The sequence below is a fragment of the Prinia subflava genome, chromosome 21 (genome assembly GCF_021018805.1).
Source record: "Prinia subflava isolate CZ2003 ecotype Zambia chromosome 21, Cam_Psub_1.2, whole genome shotgun sequence".
Lineage (NCBI taxonomy): Eukaryota > Metazoa > Chordata > Aves > Passeriformes > Cisticolidae > Prinia > Prinia subflava.
Window position 1 is genome coordinate 1434047 of NC_086267.1, and position 21395 is coordinate 1455441.

Genomic DNA, 21395 nt, shown 5'->3' on the forward strand with positions numbered 1-21395 from the left:
AAATAACTTTTCTTCCCATAAAATTTCTAGGTAAACAATATTCCCTTCCCATAACACACTCTCTCCCAGGTGCTGTTTGTGTGACTTAACCAATGGAGAGAGGTGTCCAACCTGTGGACCAGTAATGTACCTTTTTAGTGCAGTGGGCTATAAAAAGGCTGAAAGGAGTTGTAATAAAGCCTTCTGATGTCATCTACCTGCTGGAATCAAGCATCTTTATTTTCGTGTCTAATTGCAACCCTCAGGTTCAAAACACATGGATCTAAGGGAATTTAACCCCACGCACACTTGCTGGAGAGGTACAAGCAAAGCCAAGCCAGGGAACTGCCTGAGGAAACTTCAGCATGAACCTGCACACAAAATTCTGTGCTGCACTCTGACATTTATGTCATTTCCTATTGAGGCTCAGCTTTTTTTTCTTACAAACACACCATAAGAGAGAAGAGATGCAATGATTAGAATACATCAGCAATGCAGAGGGGCAGAACAAAGACGCAGGGAAACGCTGGAGTCTCTCACCAAGTCTGGATTTGCCCAGTGTCCCTTCAGAGCCGCAGAAACCTTCCCAATGATTAAGTCATTCATTTGCTGTGTGGCCTCTGGATTGTCCCTGATTCCAAGGGGAAAAAGACAACACTGTTATGCTCTGCTTGTACTAAATGCCAAAAGCTCCTTTTGGGGATTTCAGCTCAGCTGGTAACAAATACACAAGGACTTGGAGGTTACACTTTGCTGTTCTGACACTCCCGTGGCAGGGGGTGGGACAGGGCGGTTCCTGAGGTCCCTCCAACCCAGACCACTTTGTGATTCTAAGGTAACTCCCCCTATGAGGCTTTCCCTTCCTGAGGGGGCTTTCCTGATGGCTTTTTGGGGCTCCCTAAAAACAGAGGCCAGACAGAATTAAGGGAATAAAGAGCGCTTGTATTTACTGAGGGGCCCTCAGGTACATTTGGGGCACACAAAGCCCCCAGGAGCTACCAAAATGGACCACAGGTGTTCACACTTTGATAAGTTTGGTCCATTTGCATATCAGGGGTTAATCCTCCAATTACAGCTCCAGGTAATGAAGTCATTCACCCCAAGTTTGCTGTCCCCACCTCCCTTTTGTTTCCATCTCTGGGGCCTGAGGCAGGGAGGTGTCCTTGACTGCCAGGCCCGGAGAGGAATTGCTGTGTCTGCCCCAAACGGGAGAGCAGCGGCTGCACCGTGTGTGGGGTTTGGAGCTGGGCACTAAACAACTGCAGGAGCACAAATATAGGAAAAATAGAAAAGTTAAACCCCAAGGCACCATCAGAGCCAAGGACGGGCTCTCACCTGGTCAGCAGGCACATGAGCTGCCGCACCTCCTCACGCATGGCGGCCGCGCCGCGCCGCAGGTTGTAGTCGAAGAGCTCGCGGATGAGGCCCTGGGCCACCAGGATGTGGCGGATGGCGCCGTTGGTGGCCAGTGCCCGCAGCAGGGTGATGCAGTGCTCCGTGACGGCCGAGGCGCAGCCGTAGCACTTGGTGGAGGAGGTGTGGCCGCAGCCCAGCACGGACAGCGCACGGTACTGGCTGGCAGTGAAGGTGGGCAGAGCTGAGCTGCGCGAGGACTTGGTGGCCGCCTCGCGCTGCTGCAGGTCGTACTCCAGCAGCTCCTTCCGCGAGGCAAACACTTTCTGGGGACAGACGGGGACACCTAATGAACACCTGCCAGCACGCGGTGCCAGTCCCACCCACGGGTGATTCCCACCGCGTGTTTCGCAGAGAAGTATCTTTAACTGAGTTTTCAAAGGTGGGATCCTTCATGGACTTGGGAAATGCAAGGAACATATACTGAGGAATATATATATATATATATATATAATATTGTTGGAGTGCAGGGCATCTCTGGGTGGTCCAAGACCCTGGCAGGGGGGTCTGGACCCTGGCACAGAGCCCAAAGTGACACTGTCCTTGCCCTCAGTCCATGGGAGAAACTGCCAGCCTTATACGAAGAATTACAAGCCACAAGAGTTTGATGTAAATAGGAGTTAGTGTAACACTGGGTGCAAATGTAGAATTTGGGGTTTTTAGAATGGAGTCAGGGAAGGCAAGGGGGAGGAATCAGGGTGTGGCCCTGTCCTTCATCCTTCTTGTCCTTGTCCTCCATCTTCTGCTGTGGTGGGTCACAGGGGATTGGTTTAGGATAGAAGTGACATGTCTGACATAGGCAGTAGGTATTGGTAATTAATTGTAAATAAAAAATACATCATTGTGGACAATGGTGGGGTCAGAGAAAGGTACAAAAGGTCTGAGCCCTCCCGACCTGGGGGGAGTCACCTCATGCCCTTGCTGCAGCAAGGACCTTTGCTGGGCACTGAAAGAACTGAGAGATAAATAATGATAAACTGCCTTGAGAAACCTGCACTGGCAAACTCTGACTTTTTCTTCTGCTTCTGGCACAGGCATTCAAAGAAAAAAGACTCTAAACCAACACATCTCGGGAAAACCAACCCAATATATATATGTTATCTACATAACATATATATATTATACAATATATATAATATACATATATACAATATATATAACATATATATGTTTTCAAGGAATATTGAGGAATATCAGCCAACTCCCAGTTATCCTCCCTGCTGTTTACACTACATGCAATGTAACACTGGAAATGTGATAAATCCACGGTATTAATTACTATTAATACTGGCAGAGTAAATCAGAGTAATTTAGTCTTTATAGAAAGAGCTAAATATATTTAATATGCTTAAATATCACTGCCAAAAGGACATTCATGATGTAGCAGGTTTTCCAGCGTTTATGCGACTTGTTGAACACAAATAATTACATTTAATTTATAAAACGCTTTAATTTATAAACGCTGTAGGTCACCTTTTAGACTGGTATGTTTTCAAACACTTGGATACAAGAAAAATTCAACTCTCTTTAATTAACCATCTGTTCAGCCTCCTGCTCCTTATGATGTAGCTGCTGAGAAAATCAGTTTCACAAGCTAGCTGAAATTTTAGTACTTAATACATAGCTTTTAGAAATTATTATTATTTCCCTGAAAATCTGCAGCTGATCACCTGTTGTTAATGATACCATTAAATGAAGAATGGCAACATCTTGGTTTTTTTTTTCTGATAAACACCTGACCCAAATGCAAAGCAAAGCCCAGCGTACCTGGATGATTTTGGACAGCTCATCAAAGGAGTTCTTGCAGTCCCCGCAGTACTCCTGGGCTAACTGCAGGATGTACCTGTTCACACTGGCTGAGGTGGAGCTGATCCCTCCACTGCTGCCCGACTCATCCTGCAGCGGGGAAAGCAAAGAGCAACACAAATGGAGGCTGCACACAAAAATAACCCTGCAGAGCAGCACCCGAGGCCAGGCCTGCCTGGAGCAGTGTCCCCAGCCCAGGGCAGTGTCCCCAGCCTGGGGCCGTGTCCCCAGCCCGGGGCAGTGTCCCCAGCCCGGGGCAGTGTCCCCAGCCTGGGGCCGTGTCCCCAGCCCGGGGCAGTGTCCCCAGCCCGGGGCAGTGTCCCCAGCCCGGCGCAGTGTCCCCAGCCTGGAGCAGTGTCCCCAGCCTGGCGCAGTGTCCCTAGCCTGGGGCAGTGTCCCCAGCCTGGGGCAGTGTCCCCAGCCTGGGGCAGGGTCCCCAGCCTGGCGCAGTGTCCCCAGCCTGGCGCAGTGTCCCTAGCCTGGGGCAGTGTCCCCAGCCTGGGGCAGTGTCCCCAGCCTGGGGCAGGGTCCCCAGCCCGGTGCAGTGTCCCCAGCCTGGCGCAGTGTCCCCAGCCCGGGGCAGTGTCCCCAGCCTGGCGCAGTGTCCCCTGCCTGGGGCAGTATCCCCTGCCTGGGGCAGTGTCCCCAGCCCGGGGCAGTGTCCCCAGCCCGGGGCAGTGTCCCCAGCCCGGGGCAGTGTCCCCTGCCTGGGGCAGTGTCCCCTGCCTGGGGCAGTATTCCCAGCCCGGGGCAGTGTCCCCAGCCTGGGGCAGGGTCCCCAGCCTGGGGCAGGGTCCCCAGCCTGGGGCACTGTCCCCAGCCTGAGGCAGTGTCCCCAGCCCGGCGCAGTGTCCCCAGCCTGGGGCAGTGTCCCCAGCCCGAGGCAGTGTCCCCAGCCTGGAGCAGTGTCCCCAGCCCGGGGGCTGTGCAGGCTGGCCCTGGTACCTGGGGCTTCTCAGGGGCTGCCTCGTTCACTTTGCACAGGAGGTTCTCCAGCTGCGGCCGGTGTCCCATCAGCTGGTGGTACACCCTGTCAGCCTTGTCCAGCAGACTGTTGATGTTTGTCACTGCCTACAGAGGGAAAAGGAAAGGAAACTCTTATATTTCATTTTCAGAACTGTGACCACCAAGCTTCAAGTTTTCTCTTTTGCCTTTCTTTGGGGGCGAGGAGGGGAAATCACTACATGGTGACGCTGCAGCCTGGTTCTGCCCTGAGAAGTCAATCAATATATTTTAATGAGAACTGTAACTCTGTGTCACTGTGGTGACACTACTGAGCCCACCCTGTGACACTCTGAGCACACTCTGTGACACTGCACTGAGCCCACCCTGTGACACTACTGAGTACACCCTGTGACACTACTGAGGACACCCAGTGACACTGCACTGCACACTGATCCTTTGGGACAGGACACAGAGTGCACAGGCTCCTTCATTCATCAGCAGGGCTCCTCAGGTGGGATGGGAAGCAAACAGAACAGCCCAAATCCATCCCCTTCTACAGCAAGGCAAAGAGATGCAGTCAGCACTCAGTGATGTCTTTTGAAGAATCACTTGTGTGGTGGAGCAAGACACAAACCCAGAATGGATCAGTGAGTGAGGGGACTCAAAGGAGCACTGATTTTGACAGGGGATGGACCCCTGATGTCTCCACAGGAGGGGATGGAGCCCTGCAGTCCCCACAAGGGCCGAGAGCCCCAGCCCCTGTGGCAGCCCCACCTTCTTTCGGTCCTCCTCGTTCTCGATGGGGTCCACGGCGCAGCAGGGCTTGGCGTAGAGCATGAAGTCGAAGCGGGCGTACTTGCAGAAGCCACAGGCGTTGCACAGGAAGGGATCCTTCTCGTCATAATTGATGGACCTGAAAGGCAAGGCAGCAGCTCAAGGCAACAATGAAACAAACTGGAGGGACCCGAGTGAAAGAGGTGTGTGACTCTTAAAATGTCTTGGTGACCAGACTGCCCTGGGGAAGGGAAATACTGAGAATCAAAACCTACAGACGAGGCAGCAAAAAAAGTCCTTATAGCAGTGCCAGATTCTGGCTGGGAAAAGGAGAGAGAGAAATTGTTCCTAACAGTTCTACTTTAATGACAGTAATTCCCAGTAGAAACTCGGGCTGGGGCATTGTGTCCCTCAGGAGAACACAGATAAAGGAATTGTACTGGTTTGTAGGGTCTGGGCTTTGCAGTGGGACTGACTGCAGCATTTCTTACCCCCCTGCAGACCAGGGCAGCAGACAGAACTGATTTACAGCTCCCAGAACTCCAGAAGGGATGTGGAAACCTTTCCATACACCAGCTATCACCAGGAAAGAGCCTGCTAAACACCTCCAATCCCACGAGAATTAAAGAGGAATAAGGGATGACAATAAGGGGAAAGTGATATCAGATAAGGAGACAAAAGTGACAAAAGAGAAGGATTTCTAGGGCTGTAGTGGAAGTTAGAATAGCACACAGTAAATTACCCCTGAGCCTGCTCTGAATGAGGAGAGCACAACAAAAGCCATGAATAGAACTGTCTGTCCAGCCCCAGCCAGGGATCCTGGGGGAAGCCCTGCAATCCCCCAGCTGAACTCCAGCCTCCAGCCCAGGCAGGCCAAAAATAACCTGCTCCAGGGAATTCCGTGGTGTGAACTTTGAGGGCTTGATGTGAAACTTCAGCTGGCTGAGCATTGTGCTCCCAGGCTCCCTTTGTTAGCCTGCATTATATTAAATCCCTGTAAGCCTGTTTTATACTTCCCCACTAATTTGATTGTGTGCTTGTATTAACCAGAATGGGGGATTTGCATGGCAGGGGGTGTGGGGCACCCGGGAGGGCTCTGGGGGACACACACACCTGCACTGGTGGCACTGCTACATGCTCTGGGGACCCTGGGGACACAGGGACACCCACACACCTGCACTGGTGGCACTGCTACATGCTCTGGGGACCCTGGGGACACAGGGACACCCACAGACCTGCACTTGTGGCACTGCTGCATGCTCTGGGGGCCCTGGGGACACAGTGACACCACAGACCTGCACTTGTGGCACTGGTAGATGTTCTGGGGACACACTCAGTGACTCTGGGGACAGCTTGAACTGCACTTGTGGCACCGGCAGACATTCTGGGGACACACTCAGTGACTGTGGGGACACACCCAGTGCCTCTGGGGACACACTCAGAGACTCAGTGACAGCCTGACCTGCACTTGTGGCACTAGCAGACGTTCTGGGGACACACACAGTGACTCTGGGGACACACTCAGTGACACTGACCTGCACTTGTGGCACTGGTACACGTTCTGGGGACACTCGGTGACACACACTGACCTGCACTTGTGGCACTGGTACACGTTCTGGGGACACTCGGTGACACACACTGACCTGCACTTGTGGCACTGGTACACGTTCTGGGGACACTCAGTGACACTGACCTGCACTTGTGGCACTGGTACACGTTCTGGGGACACTCAGTGACACTGACCTGCACTTGTGGCACTGGTACATGTTCTGGGGACACACTCAGTGACTCTGGGGACACTCAGTGACACTGGGGACACTCGGTGACACTGACCTGCACTTGTGGCACTGGTACACGTTCTCGCCGCAGTTGCCGCACACGCCGGGGTTGGCGGGCACAGAGGCGCTGCAGCGCGGGCACTGCAGGGTCTCGGTGGACGCTTGGTAGTTCTCGTAGAAATCGGCGAACTCGATCATCAGGTTGGAGGCCACGATGGGCAGGGGCAGATCGATCTTCACCTCCGTCTGCCCCGGCGTCAGCTGCACCTTCTTGGCCTTGTGCCAGCGCGCCGGCCTGCGGGAGGGGAGGGGAGGGGAGGGGAGGGAGGGGAGGGGAGGGGAGGGGAGGGGAGGGGAGGGGAGGAGAGGAGAGGAGAGGAGAGGAGATTCGAGGAGAGGAGAGGAGATTCGAGGAGAGGAGAGGAGATTCGAGGAGAGGAGATTCGAGGAGAGGAGATTCGAGGAGAGGAGATTCGAGGAGAGGAGATTCGAGGAGAGGAGATTCGAGGAGATTCGAGGAGATTCGAGGAGAGGAAAGGAAAGGAAAGGAAAGGAAAGGAAAGGAAAGGAAAGGAAAGGAAAGGAAAGGAAAGGAAAGGAAAGGAAAGGAAAGGAAAGGAAAGGAAAGGAAAGGGAAAGGGAAAGGGAAAGGGAAAGGGAAAGGGAAAGGGAAAGGGAAAGGGAAAGGGAAAGGGAAAGGGAAAGGGAAAGGGAAAGGGAAAGGGAAAGGGAAAGGGAAAGGGAAAGGGAAAGGGAAAGGGAAAGGGAAAGGGAAAGGGAAAGGGAAAGGGAAAGGGAAAGGGAAAGGGAAAGGGAAAGGGAAAGGGAAAGGGAAAGGGAAAGGGAAAGGGAAAGGGAAAGGGAAAGGGAAAGGGAAAGGGAACGAAAGGAAAAGGAAAAGGAAACGAAAGGAAAAGGAAAAGGAAACGAAAGGAAATGTTAGATTTTCCAGAGGGAAGTTCCCTCCCCACCCACGTGTGAGGAGAAGCCAAATGCAGCCGTCTCGGCTCCAAATCTCCTTTAACTGGGATGAATGGAGAGCAGTTCTAGGATTCGTTTCCTTAGCTTCTGTATTGACATGATATGTAGCCAGAAATACATTTTAAGCCTTTATCCTCTTCATAGAGAGAGACTGTTTGGGATTAAAGAGCTGTTGATGCCTCATGGAAAAACTTTAATTCTACAGACATTTTCTAGGGATTTTCACCTCCATTTTTTTATTAGTAAGGACATTTGCATGAAAACAGGATATTTATTTCTTAAAGATCTCATCTGCTCCCACTGCTTATTCTCAACCTGAAGTCAGAATCCTCTCTTTGTGACATCATAATCCTCTCCACAGCAGCCACTTGTGATGTCACACAGGATTAAGACTTCAAATAAGCAATAAGCGGCGGGCACAGATTAATCCCTAAGCCAGGGAGATCTGATTCTGGTGAGAACATCTCAAGAAGTAAGAAGGGGAAGCACATAAGCAGGACTGGCTCCAGACTGAGCAGGGTGTTGAAAAGGAGCCATTTCTGGTAGGTAAAGCAGAGCTGAGAGTGAGACCATCCAACTTCTAATTTTAATTCTACTCTGTGGCTTCAAACAAACAATGTTAATGCTTTCAGCATTCCTGGACATGCTGCAAAGTCCAAATCCCTTTTGGAGTCAAACTACCCATGAAGTGCTCTCGGTATTACCACTGGTTCCCACACAATTAAGTCAGGTGCTTAAAAGAGAGCCTGGACAAAGTTAGAATCCACAAATTTTACGGACATTTTTCAAGCTTCAGAGGAAATCTGGATTTTTGCTTCAACAATTGTAGGGGATTCAGAACAATCCCACCCAGTGTGGGCTGAGAGTGATGAGTAACACTCTAAGGAGGAACCTTGGGGAAAAACAAGAAGCCAAAGGAAGGAATCAAATTCAGACTGCACTTGACAAAAGTTGATGAACATACTTGTTCTTCAGCTCCACAATGGCCTGCACGGTCCTGTTGTTGTAGTAGAGGTTGATGGTTCTCACCATCTTGGTGCGTTTCAGGTCTCCAATCTTCACTGTCACCTTGCTGATGGTGTGGCTGCCAATGAGCTTCACCACCTGCTGCGTGGTCGTGTAGCGCGTGTCCACTTTGATGGACGAGAGCTTGATGTACTGGGGGAGGCAAGGACAGTGTCTGAGGGCACCCCAAAACCTCAGGGACATGAGAAATACACCTGGAAAGGTTTGGGATCCCTGATGTAATGGGGGACAAGGCAAGGACAGTGTCTGAGGGCACCCCAAAACCTCAGGGACACAGGAAACCATAACTAGAAATGGCTGGGATCCCTGATGTACTGGGGGGGAAAAGCAATGTCTGAAGGCATCCCAAAACCTCAGGGACACAGGAAATCACACCTGGAAAGGTTTGGGATCCCTGATGTAACTGAGGAGACAAGGCAAGGACACGCTGCCTGTGTGAGGGCATCCCAAAACCTCAGGGACACAGGAAACCTGGAAAGGTTTGGGATCCCTGATGTACTGGGGGGACAAGGCAAGGACAATGTCTGAAGGCACTCCAAAACCTCAGGGACACAGGAAATCACACCTGGAAATGGCTGGGATCCCCAGGAAAGGATTTCTCAGCAGCTCTGCTGGTGTCATGCAGAGCAGCTGGAGCTGTGCCAGGGGAGGGGCAGGATGGAGATCAGGGTAGGTTCTTCCCCCAGAGGGTGCTGGCACTGCCCAGGCTCTCCAGGGAGTGGGCACAGCCTGAGGCTGCCAGAGCTCCAGGAGTGTTTGGAAACCACTCCCAGGGATGTCCTGTGCAGAGCCAGGGGTTGGATCTGATCCCTGTGGGCCCTTTCCAACTCGGGCCATTCCATGACTGTGATTCCAGGGTTACTTACACAGAAGGGCACCTCGGGGTTGTTGCACACAAGGCAAGGGTCACTCTCCAGGTAGTAGCCATCGAATTCCACGAGCCCAGACAACGTGCTGGAATGAGGAACAACACTCACACACAGACCTGGGCACTTCCTGCTTTAAACCCAGGCTATTCAACCAGGATCACTTTAATTTCCCTCAGTCCCCAGTCCCAGTGTGGAACAGAACTGTTACAGTGTAAATCACACTGGAAATTACAGGTTTTAACTAAGCAGATGTCACCATGGGATTTCCTAGTTTTCTGAGCATTCATATTAAAGTAAAAGTTCTTACTTCTCACGCTTTGCTCATGTAAACAAAAGATTGTTTTTTGTAAACACTGCCATTGTTTTTGCATTCTTCTCCATGAGAGAAGGGTGTGAATGACGGTCCTTTTGACCAATGTAGTTGAGAAGTAAGAATTCCACCCTCCAATCCATGGTCACATTTCTAAAAGTATATAATAAGATGAAATAAACCAATCAGGGCTTTCTGCCCCTGCTCCTCTTTCTCTCAGCTTTCCGAGTGTGTGCAGTCATTTCAGCATGGCAAACAGCAACAAGCAGCATTTTTATTGTAATTATCAATGGCCAAGGTGGGACCAAGAGCACAACACTAAAAACTGCAGATCTCTATTCTCCAGCTGGGCAGAAGATTTTATAACATTTACTGACAGTGAGAGCAGAAGAGCTCAAGCCAAGCTGTGCTGGCAGGGCACAGTTCAATGTGGCAGAAGGATTGTGCTGCCTTCCCAAGCCCAGCAGGCACAGAACCCAGCAGAGCTGTGCGTTCCCCCAGGATGGAGCCCAGCTTTGAAACCCCTCAGTGCCGTGGATCAGAGGCAGAAGTGACTCACTTGTAGATGTTGGAGTTGGGGTGGTTGGTGAGGATGTGGTTCTGAGTCCGGAGGATCTCCACGGCCTTTTGGGAATATTCCTTCAGCTGAAACACAACCAGGAAAAGACACTCTTCAAAACAGCGCTTTTATTGCTACACAGACACAGGTATCCCTCATTCTGTGGTGTTCCAGGTCCCCCAGAAGAGGCACACACCACACCCACAGGAATTTATGTGCTTAAATCATTACCCAGGACTGTAATCAATCCTACAATTTGAGATTTACAAGTGCTGTTTGTCAGTCAGTCCCTGCGAAAATTTGTGTGGCATTCCCCACTCTTTGAACATACTCATGGCAAGAATCAATGGGTCTAAATTATTTGTTATCAACCCCACTGATCCCCTAAGAGAGGCCACCACTTCCTTTGTGCAAAAATCATGGTTACAAAAGATTTCTAGTAGTTGCAATATCAAAAATCAATAAACAAGCTGCCAGATCCACAAAAGCCTTGTATTTTTTTTTAATAAATAAAAACTCACCAGCACAATTTCACCCCCAAAACAATAAAACAAAAATCCACACTTCCAAATTTTTTAAGGATTCTGCTTTTTTTTAACATTAAAGTTCTAGGAACATGAAAAATTTCCACCAGAAGCTCTTTTGACAGAAAATGTGTATGATAAACAAGCACCTGAGATGCTGCACCTCCTTTCTGGAATGTCACTGTACCTTTTTCTCGGTCTGCTGTGTTTTTAGGGAGAAGTATCCCAGGAGATCCACAAACTGGGCAGCCTTTCTTCCATAGGCTGGGAGCTCTGGCCAGATGGACCACATGAGATCCAGCAGCAGCTCCTGCTGGGACTTGTTGGAGTTCCTGTGGATTACAGACAGCCAGGGAGCTGAGGATGGCACAGAACACAAGCTCCACTCCACCAAACTGGGAAACCATCATCTTGCCCAGTTCACAGAGCTATATCCCACCATCCCTTGAACTCAGCTGTTTTCCAGCACTCCAAAACAAAAGCAGCTCTGAAGGAGTCCAGTCCCCTGAAGCTCCTTTCCCCACACAACTCCCACAGTGTGACTCTGGATCTCCCTCAGAAATCCACTTTGCCCACAAACACCTGCCCTGGTCATGACAGGAGTCAGATGTTGCAGACAGAAATAAAATGTTCCTTGCAGATGACAACTGAGATTGACCACGGACAGGTCACAACTTCCACATCCAGCCCCAGTCACTGCAAAGCAGCGAGGGCAGTTCCAGAGGGCACAAACACCTGCAGGCTCCTTCAGAGAGGCTCTGGCACTGCCCAGGCCAGGCTCACCTGTAGATGTGCAGGGCCAGGCAGTGGGCCTGCCACCTCACCGACGAGGAGTTGGACTCCAGCAGGAAGCAGCGCAGGAACTGGATGAGGGTCTCCTTGTCAGCAAACTTGTTCAGTTGGTTCACCAGGGCCGTACACAGCTGGTCCTCCTGACTGCCTGAACCCTCACCTAGGGACACAGGGAAGGCTTTAGGGAGGAGATAAAGGCAGCACCTCACAGGCAGGCCACTCTCCGATTTCAAAGAGGCAGGATAATGGGGACAAGTTATTATGTTTCAGTTTAACCTTCCTGTCCTTTTCAAAAATATAAGCCAGCAATCCCGACTAACAGGAAAAAAACTGCAGGAAAACTTGCCAGTGAGGACGTGAGAAATGTGCTACACATCCTGATAAAAAGGACTGACCAAGAGGCAATGAAAGGACTCCCAGAGAACCATCTGATGGTGAAAGCCAAAGCGGCTCCTTGAAGAAAAGCCAAGAGAGAATTTATGCCCATGACTTTTACAGGGAAGCTTAATTACTTTCCCAGGACTGTGGATATTCATTAAGCCTGAGCCCTGGCTCCAGCAGAGCTTCCAAGGCAGCCAGAGGAAACAAGTCTGAACAGCATCACTGCACAGCAGAGCTAACTGGGTGTGCATGCCCAGGATTTGTTTTAATCCTCGTGAGCATTTCAGCCTCCTACAACCCAGGACAGGCGAGTTAAGCAGAAGCTGCTTCATCACTAGATTAGGTAACACCACGAGACAACTTCAAACCCACTCAAGGCAATAAACACTGTGGGTTTGGGATGTCCTCAGCACGTGATCTCAGCCCAGCTCTTAGGACTCACTGCTTCACCTTAGCCCCATCTACACATGGGAGAACTGCTCCTCTCTGCTGACTGGGGCTGTGGGTGCCCTTGCAGCAGGATTTACATCCAGTTCTTTCTAAACACAGTAAGAAAGGCTGTGAGGAGCAGACTTGCTCCCTAAAACCACAGGACAGGGCTCAGCTGCCCCTTACCCTCTCGCTCCTTCTCCTTTTCCTCCTTCTTGCTCTTTTTGGTGGAGGATTTGCTCGGCGCTGCCGCCTGCCCAGAGCCTGATGCCGCAGGAGCGGAGGTGGAAGAGGTGCTGGAAGCTCCAGAGGATGAAGCCACAGACAGCACTTTGCTGCCACACAGAGCACAAGACAGCAGCTGCAGCAGGACCGGGGACACTCCTTCGTCTACCAGGAAGCTGACTTGGAGCAGGAAATAGAGAACCGCTGCGGAGGAAAGGAGAACATGTTTGAGTCACACAGTCATGGAATATCCTGAGCTAGAAAAGGGCCACGGGGATTGAATCCAACCCTGGCCCTGCACAGACACCCCAACAATCCCACCCTGTGCATCCCTGGCAGTGCTGTCCACACACTCCTGGAGCTGTGGCAGCCTCAGGGCTGTGCCCATTCCCTGGGGAGCCTGGGCAGTGCCAGCACCCTCTGGGGGAAGAACGTTCCCTGATATCCAACCCAACCCTGCCTTGACACAGCTCCATGCCACTAAAACCCAAATTAAAAAAAAAGAAATAAAAACCCCCCACCTAAACCAAAAGCCTTTGTACTCCAGAACCAAACTGCCAGAACTGTCCTGACCCTGCACCACAGAAGCACAACACTGGGGCACACCAGGTACAGTGGCTCACTCCAAATCACAGCACAAGCAAGAGAACACAGATCTCCTGTTCCTGTAAGTTATCCATTACACCATATTCTGCTCTTTAGGACCAGATGCAATCAGGGCACTGGGATAATTAGCACTGGAAACAGTTCAGGCCTATCAAAACCCTCAGCTGTGTCTCCCCTTTCCTGCCGAGCTCCCCCATCTGAGCCACCCTGATCCCCCAAACCCCGCAGAGACAGGACTCACAGTCATCCTTGATGCAGAATTTCTGCCAGTTCACTGTTCTCTGCGTGGCAATCTCTGCACAAGCCTTCAAATGTTCCATCTGCAGGCACAAAGGGATGGCATCAAACACCACATCAGCGTTCCTGCCACACCAACGCCACCGCAAGGCCCCTTCCCTGCCCTTACCAGGGAGATGAGGGTGTCGTACTGCAGGGCAGAGCCCGAGCTGGCTGTCACCACGCTGGCCCTGAGGAAGATGCCCTGCTCCTCCAGCAGCTTCTTGATGCCCCTGACGTGCGAGTCCAGCGTGTGCAGGTCCCGCAGCTGCCGGTACTTGTCCTTGGAGCCGCAGATGAAGAGCAGCAGCTTGCGCACCTGGCGCCGCACGAACGGCGTCTGCTGGATCATCAGGTACTGCACAGAGGACACGGGGTTGGGGGTCAGACCTGCTTCTTCCTCACTTACAGAATTTTTTCCCCGTAAGTTGATAGGAAACTTAACAACAGTGCTTAACCAGAACAAAGGGAACAGTCGAAAGTGGCAACACAAGGCTACACTGATTGTTTTGAGTCTCTAGGAGCTTCCCTCAGAGGGGAGATAAGGTGAGCTTTGGGAAAGGTAAAAGACAGAGCTGAGGGGGGCAGTTGCCCTCTCTTGCTCTCAGCATTGGGGAGGACAGTCAGGCTGCCCCTCGCTGCAGGAAGAGTTCACGGCCATCACTCTGCCTCTGCCTCGTCCTGGGAAATCTGCCCTCATCTGCTCCTGTACCCGGGAATCCTGAGCTCGCTTTCTCCAGCCTCCCCCCACCGCCGTTGCTTCTGCGGAGCTTTGAGGTTCCCCTGCTGCTCTGTAGCCCTGCCCTGCCCAGCCCTGCCGGGACACCCCTGCTGCTCCAGCTGCCAGCGCAGAGCTCCTCATCTCATCCACCAGCCCAGGACTTTCCTCCCTTCCAGCTCGGCCTCTCGGAGTCCTGCAGGGGCATCGAGATCAAACTGCCGCGGGGTTTTTGTGAAAGAAAGCCCTCAAGGTTCCTGGTTCTGTTTATCATTAATGCTGTAGTTGTTGTTTGTTTGTTGTTTTGTCACATATACTAGTAAAGAACTGTTATTGCTATCCCCATACCTCTGTCTGAAAGCCCCTTTAATTTTCTAAGTTAGAATAATCTGGAGGGAGGGGATTGAATTCTCCATCTCTAGGGAGGTCCTGCCCCCTTTTCCAGCAGATCCCTGTCCTTCAAACCAAGACACCAGGGCAGCGTCAGCTCACAAGGCCACACTGGGCACCAAAAATGAGGGGTTTCCTCCAAAAAGGAGCCAGATGGGAGGTGTGTTCACATAGCTTTTAGGTGCTGTGAGGCCCAGGCAGAGGGAACACTGCACAGTGACACTGCACAGAGACACTGCACAGGGACACTGCACAGAGACACTGCACAGGGACACTGCACAGGGACACTGCACAGGGACACTGCACAGAGACACTGCACAGGGACACTGCACAGGGACACTGCACAGTGACACTGCACAGGGACACTGCACAGCGACACTGCACAGCCACACTGCACAGCCACACTGCACAGGGACACTGCACAGGGACACTGCACAGGGACACTGCACAGGGACACTGCACAGCCACACTGCACAGGGACACTGCACAGCCACACTGCACAGCCACACTGCACAGGGACACTGCACAGGGACACTGCACAGGGACACTGCACAGCCACACTGCACAGGGACACTGCACAGGGACACTGCACAGGGACACTGCACAGGGACACTGCACAGGGACACTGCACAGGGACACTGCACAGCCACACTGCACAGCCACACTGCACAGCCACACTGCACAGGGACACTGCACAGGGACACTGCACAGGGACACTGCACAGGGACACTGCACAGCCACACTGCACAGGGACACTGCACAGGGACACTGCACAGGGACACTGCACAGGGACACTGCACAGCCACACTGCACAGGGACACTGCACAGGGACACTGCACAGGGACACTGCACAGGGACACTGCACAGGGACACTGCACAGGGACACTGCACAGGGACACTGCACAGCCACACTGCACAGGGACACTGCACAGGGACACTGCACAGGGACACTGCACAGCGACACTGCACAGCCACACTGCACAGCGGCACAGCCACACTGCACAGGGACACTGCACAGGGACACTGCACAGCCACACTGCACAGCCACACTGCACAGCCACACTGCACAGCCACACTGCACAGGGACACTGCACAGCGACACTGCACAGTGACACTGCACAGCCACACTGCACAGGGACACTGCACAGCGACACTGCACAGGGACACTGCACAGCCACACTGCACAGTGACACTGCACAGTGACACTGCACAGCGACACTGCACAGGGACACTGCACAGGGACACTGCACAGCCACACTGCACAGTGACACTGCACAGTGACACTGCACAGCGACACTGCACAGGGACACTGCACAGCCACACTGCACAGCGACACTGCACAGCCACACTGCACAGTGACACTGCACAGGGACACTGCACAGCCACACTGCACAGGGACACTGCACAGCGACACTGCACAGCGACACCGCACAGTGACACCGCACAGTGACACCGCACAGTGACACTGCGCAGGGACACTGCACAGGGACACTGCACAGCGACACTGCACAGCCACACTGCACAGCCACACTGCACAGGGACACTGCACAGGGACACTGCACAGCGACACTGCACAGCCACACTGCACAGCGACACTGCACAGAGACACTGCACAGAGACACTGCACAGGGACACTGCACAGCGACACTGCACAGCGACACCGCACAGTGACACCGCACAGTGACACCGCGCAGGGACACTGCACAGGGACACTGCACAGAGACACTGCACAGGGACACTGCACAGCGACACTGCACAGTGACACTGCACAGCGACACTGCACAGCCACACTGCACAGGGACACTGCACAGGGACACTGCACAGGGACACTGCACAGCGACACTGCACAGTGACACTGCACAGCCACACTGCACAGGGACACTGCACAGCCACACTGCACAGGGACACTGCACAGCGACACTGCACAGCGACACTGCACAGTGACACTGCACCACTTGCTGGAAACCATCCCTCGTCATCTCCAACCTCAAATAAACACCTAACCAAGACTAATTAAGAAATATTAATTAAGAAATCCTAACTCATACTTGTGTAAATGTAAGATAAGTTGTTATATAAAGTAGGAAGCAAACTGAGAAGACAAACTCCAAATATCTTCCTGATTTCTTTAGCAACAGCTGAGCATGATGTTCCATTTTTCCATCTCACAGCAGGTTTTCTCTCTAAGCTTTGTGGCAGCAACCACTGAGTTCCAAGAAATAACAGCAACCTCATTTTTCATGTGTATTTTCCTACAGATTCCCGTTCAACAGGAACACACAAAGCCAACAGTTCACCTTCTTTCAAGGAGATTAAAAATACAAGATGGAGCTGAGATCAGCTCTGCCAAAGCTCATCTCTCCCAAGAAAGAGACCATTATTGGAGATTCCTTGTGGAAATCTGCAGGTGTATCATGTTCTTGCTTACCTCAGACAAAAAGTAGAACCAGGAGTGATCAAAGATGGGCGGGGGGATGCGGGAGTTGGTGTCTGCAATCTTCTTGATCTGGTAGGGCAGGCGCAGCACCATCTCTGTCAGCAGCTGAGTGTAGGCCTCAAAAACATCTGCAGCGTGACCCTGGCAGCAAGAGAAACCCCTCAGCTCTGAGCACACCCACTGTGGTGTCACGGTGAATGACAGGGTGCTTCCGCTGCTTTTTTAAAAACAAGGGATTTCTGCCCCTTTGCAGCCCAAACAATGTTCCCAAATGATGAATAAATCCCTGCACAAAGCCCTGAACTGGATGGCAGCTGTGAGGATGCCCTGAGCTGGTCTGGAGTAACAAAGCAGTTCAACTTAGAGCCTTCAGCTTAGGAGACAGTCTTACATTTGATCAGGCTTTTTGCACTGCACCTGTACAAGCACCAAACCATAATGGCACCACAGTGGTGGAACAAGCCTGGGAATTGCTGTGGCAATTCCCATCCACCCTTCCACTTCCTTGGCACACTAAGTTCAGGAATTCTGCCTGCCAAGCACAGGGAGTCATGGGCTGGAGCAGCTTCCCTTCAGGATAATTAACAATTCCCCCAGGAACAGTGACAGCAGCCCCACAGAACTCCAGGGTTAGGAGTGCACACGGGATGCAGTGAGCTGGGCTGCCCTGTGAGCACTCTGAGCACTCCCAGTTAGAACTTTGTGCTAGCAGATGGATTTTGGTTGCTGTTTCAGGGTCAAACCCCTTGTGCAGGGCTGCTCTCCCAGCTGTGTGCAGCCCCCCTCAGTGCCCAGGGCAGGACTCACCTTCACGTACTGGCGGAGGAAGAAGGGGCTCATGTCCGGGGGCGAGGAGGTGGTGTGAGGCTTCAGGAGCTGGCTGGTGGCCACGGGCTCCTCGTCGTTCTGCTGGCTCTTCCAGAACTCCAGCAGGGACTTGAGCACGTGCAGACAGTAATCCACAGCACCAGAGCTCAGCAGGGCAGCAGCCGTGGCACTGGAGATCAGGGAGGACGCCTGGAACACAGGGAAGGAGCTGCATCAGGAACACACCTGGGAACCTGCAGGGGGGAGGGCTGGGGCAGCCCTGAGCACCTGCTGACAGCGTGGGCAGGAAAGCAGGTTTGGATGGAACTTTGCAGGCAGCTTTTAAGTTTGGGGTTTGTTTGAGGTTGGGGTTTTTTAGGTTTTTTTTTTTGTGTTTATGAAAAGCAACTCAAATATTTACAGAGACTCTTTTGAACAAGTGCTTAGTAAAGGAAAACAAATAAAATCTCCTCTTAAGTCTAATCTCCCCTCGACACATGTGCCAGAGGCCACTCTGCTGTGGATTAGACAACCAGGGCTTTTTTCTCTTCTTTTTTTTCCCCCCCTTCCTTTTTTTTTTTTTTTAAAGTTGGGATTTCTATTTGTTTATCTGGGATTTGGCCAGCTGGGCGTGAATTCTGGTAGAGAAAGAGTCCCTGTTGCAGCTGCCTCTCACAGGCTCTGCTCCACCAAGGTATTGCTCCACCTGCATTCTGCAAGACGAGGAGCTTTGATTTCTGTGGGAAGCTCAAGTGAGTAACAAAGGCTGGAGAAAAAGCTACTGTAAATAAAACTATTAAAGCAGCCCTGTAAATCCAAACAAACCCCACAGCTCATAAGCTCATTAAAATTTGATGCAGTTCAGACTAAATTTTTTAACCTCTATGCTTTTTTATTAATCTCCTTCCCACCACACATACTGCTTTTTATGCCTTATTACTGTACCTTTTAGCAACAAATATCTAAGGAATCCTCTTAGCGACTTTTACGTTGACACAGCAGCATATTGCTTTCCAATAATCACATTACAAATCCTCTTTAACCCCTTCAGCACTGGTGAGATGCAAAGGAAAAATCTGCCAGACCGTTTTAAGTAACATCATTAATGTGCTGCCCTGAGCTCAGCCTGGAACTGTGCACAAAACAAGAGCATCCAATTGTCTTCACACGGCTGCTTCCTCCAGTCCCAGTTTCAAAACTCTTTTTCCACAAGAGTTCAGTAACATTACAGGTTCCCTATAAATTTTTCCGAAGCCCTCTCGAGGATTTTTCAGTTTTACACCTGTTATTTCAGTTAGCAGCTTTTAGATTGTGTTTGGTGAATGAAAGCCCTGCAAGCACATCATGGAATTCCAGAATGGTTTGGGTTGGAAGGGACCTTAAATTAATCCCATTCCACCCCCTGCCATGGGCAGGGACACCTCCCATTGTCCCACACTGCTCCACGTCCTGTCCAACCCGGCCTTGGACACTGCCAGGGGTGGGGCAGCCACAGCTTCTCCTCCCTCACAGGGGAGAATTTCTTCCCAATATCTGACCTAAATTTCCCCTCTTTCATTCTGACCCATTCCCCCTTGCCCTGTCACTCAGCTCCTGATGAACAGTCCCTCTCTGGGTTCCCTGTATCCCCTTCAGAGCCTGGAAGGTGCTGTGGGCTCTCCACACAACCTTCTCCTCTCCAGGCTGACCATTCTCAGCTCTCCCAGCCTGGCTTCATAGGGGAGGCGCTCCAGTCCCCTGAGCACTCCGTGGCCTCCTCTGCCCTTGCTCCAACAATTCCAGGTGTTCTCACGCTGAGAACACCAGAGCTATGTGCAGTGCTCCAGGTGGGGTCCTGTGAGAGCTGAGGAGAGGGGGAGAAAATCACCCCCTGACAAAGCAGTTTGGAGAATGTACCTCACAAATGGAAGTCTTGGATCCTGACTTGGTTCTGGACATGAAGACGCTGAGCAGCCTCATCACCACCAAGTGCACCTCGTTCACAGGGGAGCGCTCGTTCTTCTTGGACACGTCCTGCAAGGACAGACACACCCTGCTGGTCCAACCCCACAGCTGAGCACTGTCCCAAGCACCTCGAGTTCAGTGCTCTGATCCTCAGGAAGCATTTCTAATTTAAGCTCAAGCAATAAGACTGAAAATGCAGCACAAACGCCTCAATAGAAGGGTGGGCAGTGGCCTGGCTGCCAGAGGAGAGTCCCACACAAATGAAAAGCCACATCTGTCAATCATGCATTTACTGATCATGGCTCTTCTCAGAGTTTAATTCCAGCAAAACAAATTTTCATGCTCACTTCTGGATGCCAGACCCAGGAAACAGTGGGAGTTCCACTCAGGTCATTTTCTACCTTACATGAAAGGAGGCAAGAGGAATAAACTGCCTGAACACATCCACACAGCAACATTTCTGTGACTCCCAAGCATTTAACTCATCCATGGAAAGAAACCCTGTCTAGAAGGAGCAAATTCAGAGCACGAGCCCAAACTGCACTTTACCTTTTTGTCCATGCCCAGCTCTGCAATCAGCTGGGACAGAAGGTTATCCAAAGCTCCCTTGTCTTTCTCATCATCTCCATCTAGGTCTGTTGTGAGCATCAGAATAACCTGGGAAGAGCAGTCAGAGAATTATCAGAGGGCAGGTCCCACATTTTCAAGGTAACTATTTATCTTTCACAAAACAGCATGGATTTTATCTTGATTTATCTGAGTTCTTTCCCAAATCCAGCCCGTGCCTCACATCCTAATATGAACATTCAGCATAAACCCCCAAGACCCTCCCAAACACACTGGAGCTCAAGGACTGGAGCCCTCTGGCTTCTCAGCCAGCTGTAAAGTCACACAGAGAATGGACACAGGTCCAGCAAAAACCTCTGGGTAAGGAATGCTGTGCCACAGATGGACTCACACTGTGACTGGGCAGGAAGGAGAGAAGCACATGTAAATAGAAACCAGTCATTGATCTATTTTGTTTGGTTCTCTGAGCCCTCCTCCCTCACCTGCATGTAGGGGATGGCGCGGACCCCGCCGACGTTCCTCAGCTGGGGCAGGTTCTGCAGCAGCCTCTCCAGCAGCATCAGCCGGACCATGTGCAGCCTGGGGGGCAGAGGCAGTAACCAGACCCAGCACAGAACACACACACCCAGTGGGGTCTCCAGGAGAGCACTGCAGCCTGCCCCAGCACCCCAAGCCTTCACACCCTCCCGGGAGGAGAGACTCGCTCAGAGCTCACAGGGGAGAGATGCCAAAGATGCAGAGCACCTCTGGCAGTGGAGCCACACTGCCCAGCCCTGGCCACCTGGAGACTGCAACTGCATGGGAACATCCTGCAAATCAGCTGCACTGGAGAAGGGACTGAGCACCTGCTCCCATGGAA

At 51.8% G+C, this 21395-nt stretch overlaps 1 protein-coding gene across 4 annotated transcripts in view; it reads right to left on the reverse strand.

Moving 5' to 3' along the window:
- UBR4 (ubiquitin protein ligase E3 component n-recognin 4) overlaps positions 1–21395 on the reverse strand; it is a 90447-nt gene that overhangs the window by 26287 nt on the left and 42765 nt on the right. For all 4 annotated transcript variants that reach the window (XM_063417463.1, XM_063417462.1, XM_063417461.1 and 1 more), the window contains exons 61-79: positions 21019–21115; positions 20519–20626; positions 19922–20038; positions 18026–18235; positions 17210–17359; positions 13804–14031; positions 13639–13717; positions 12753–12995; positions 11748–11916; positions 11152–11296; positions 10441–10526; positions 9569–9656; positions 8641–8834; positions 6751–6990; positions 4918–5056; positions 4144–4269; positions 3160–3288; positions 1315–1658; positions 520–610 (exon numbers count right to left, since the gene is read on the reverse strand). In XM_063417463.1, the coding sequence (XP_063273533.1) occupies positions 520–610; positions 1315–1658; positions 3160–3288; positions 4144–4269; positions 4918–5056; positions 6751–6990; positions 8641–8834; positions 9569–9656; positions 10441–10526; positions 11152–11296; positions 11748–11916; positions 12753–12995; positions 13639–13717; positions 13804–14031; positions 17210–17359; positions 18026–18235; positions 19922–20038; positions 20519–20626; positions 21019–21115 (2983 nt within the window). The remainder of the gene's footprint in view (positions 1–519; positions 611–1314; positions 1659–3159; positions 3289–4143; positions 4270–4917; positions 5057–6750; positions 6991–8640; positions 8835–9568; positions 9657–10440; positions 10527–11151; positions 11297–11747; positions 11917–12752; positions 12996–13638; positions 13718–13803; positions 14032–17209; positions 17360–18025; positions 18236–19921; positions 20039–20518; positions 20627–21018; positions 21116–21395) is intronic.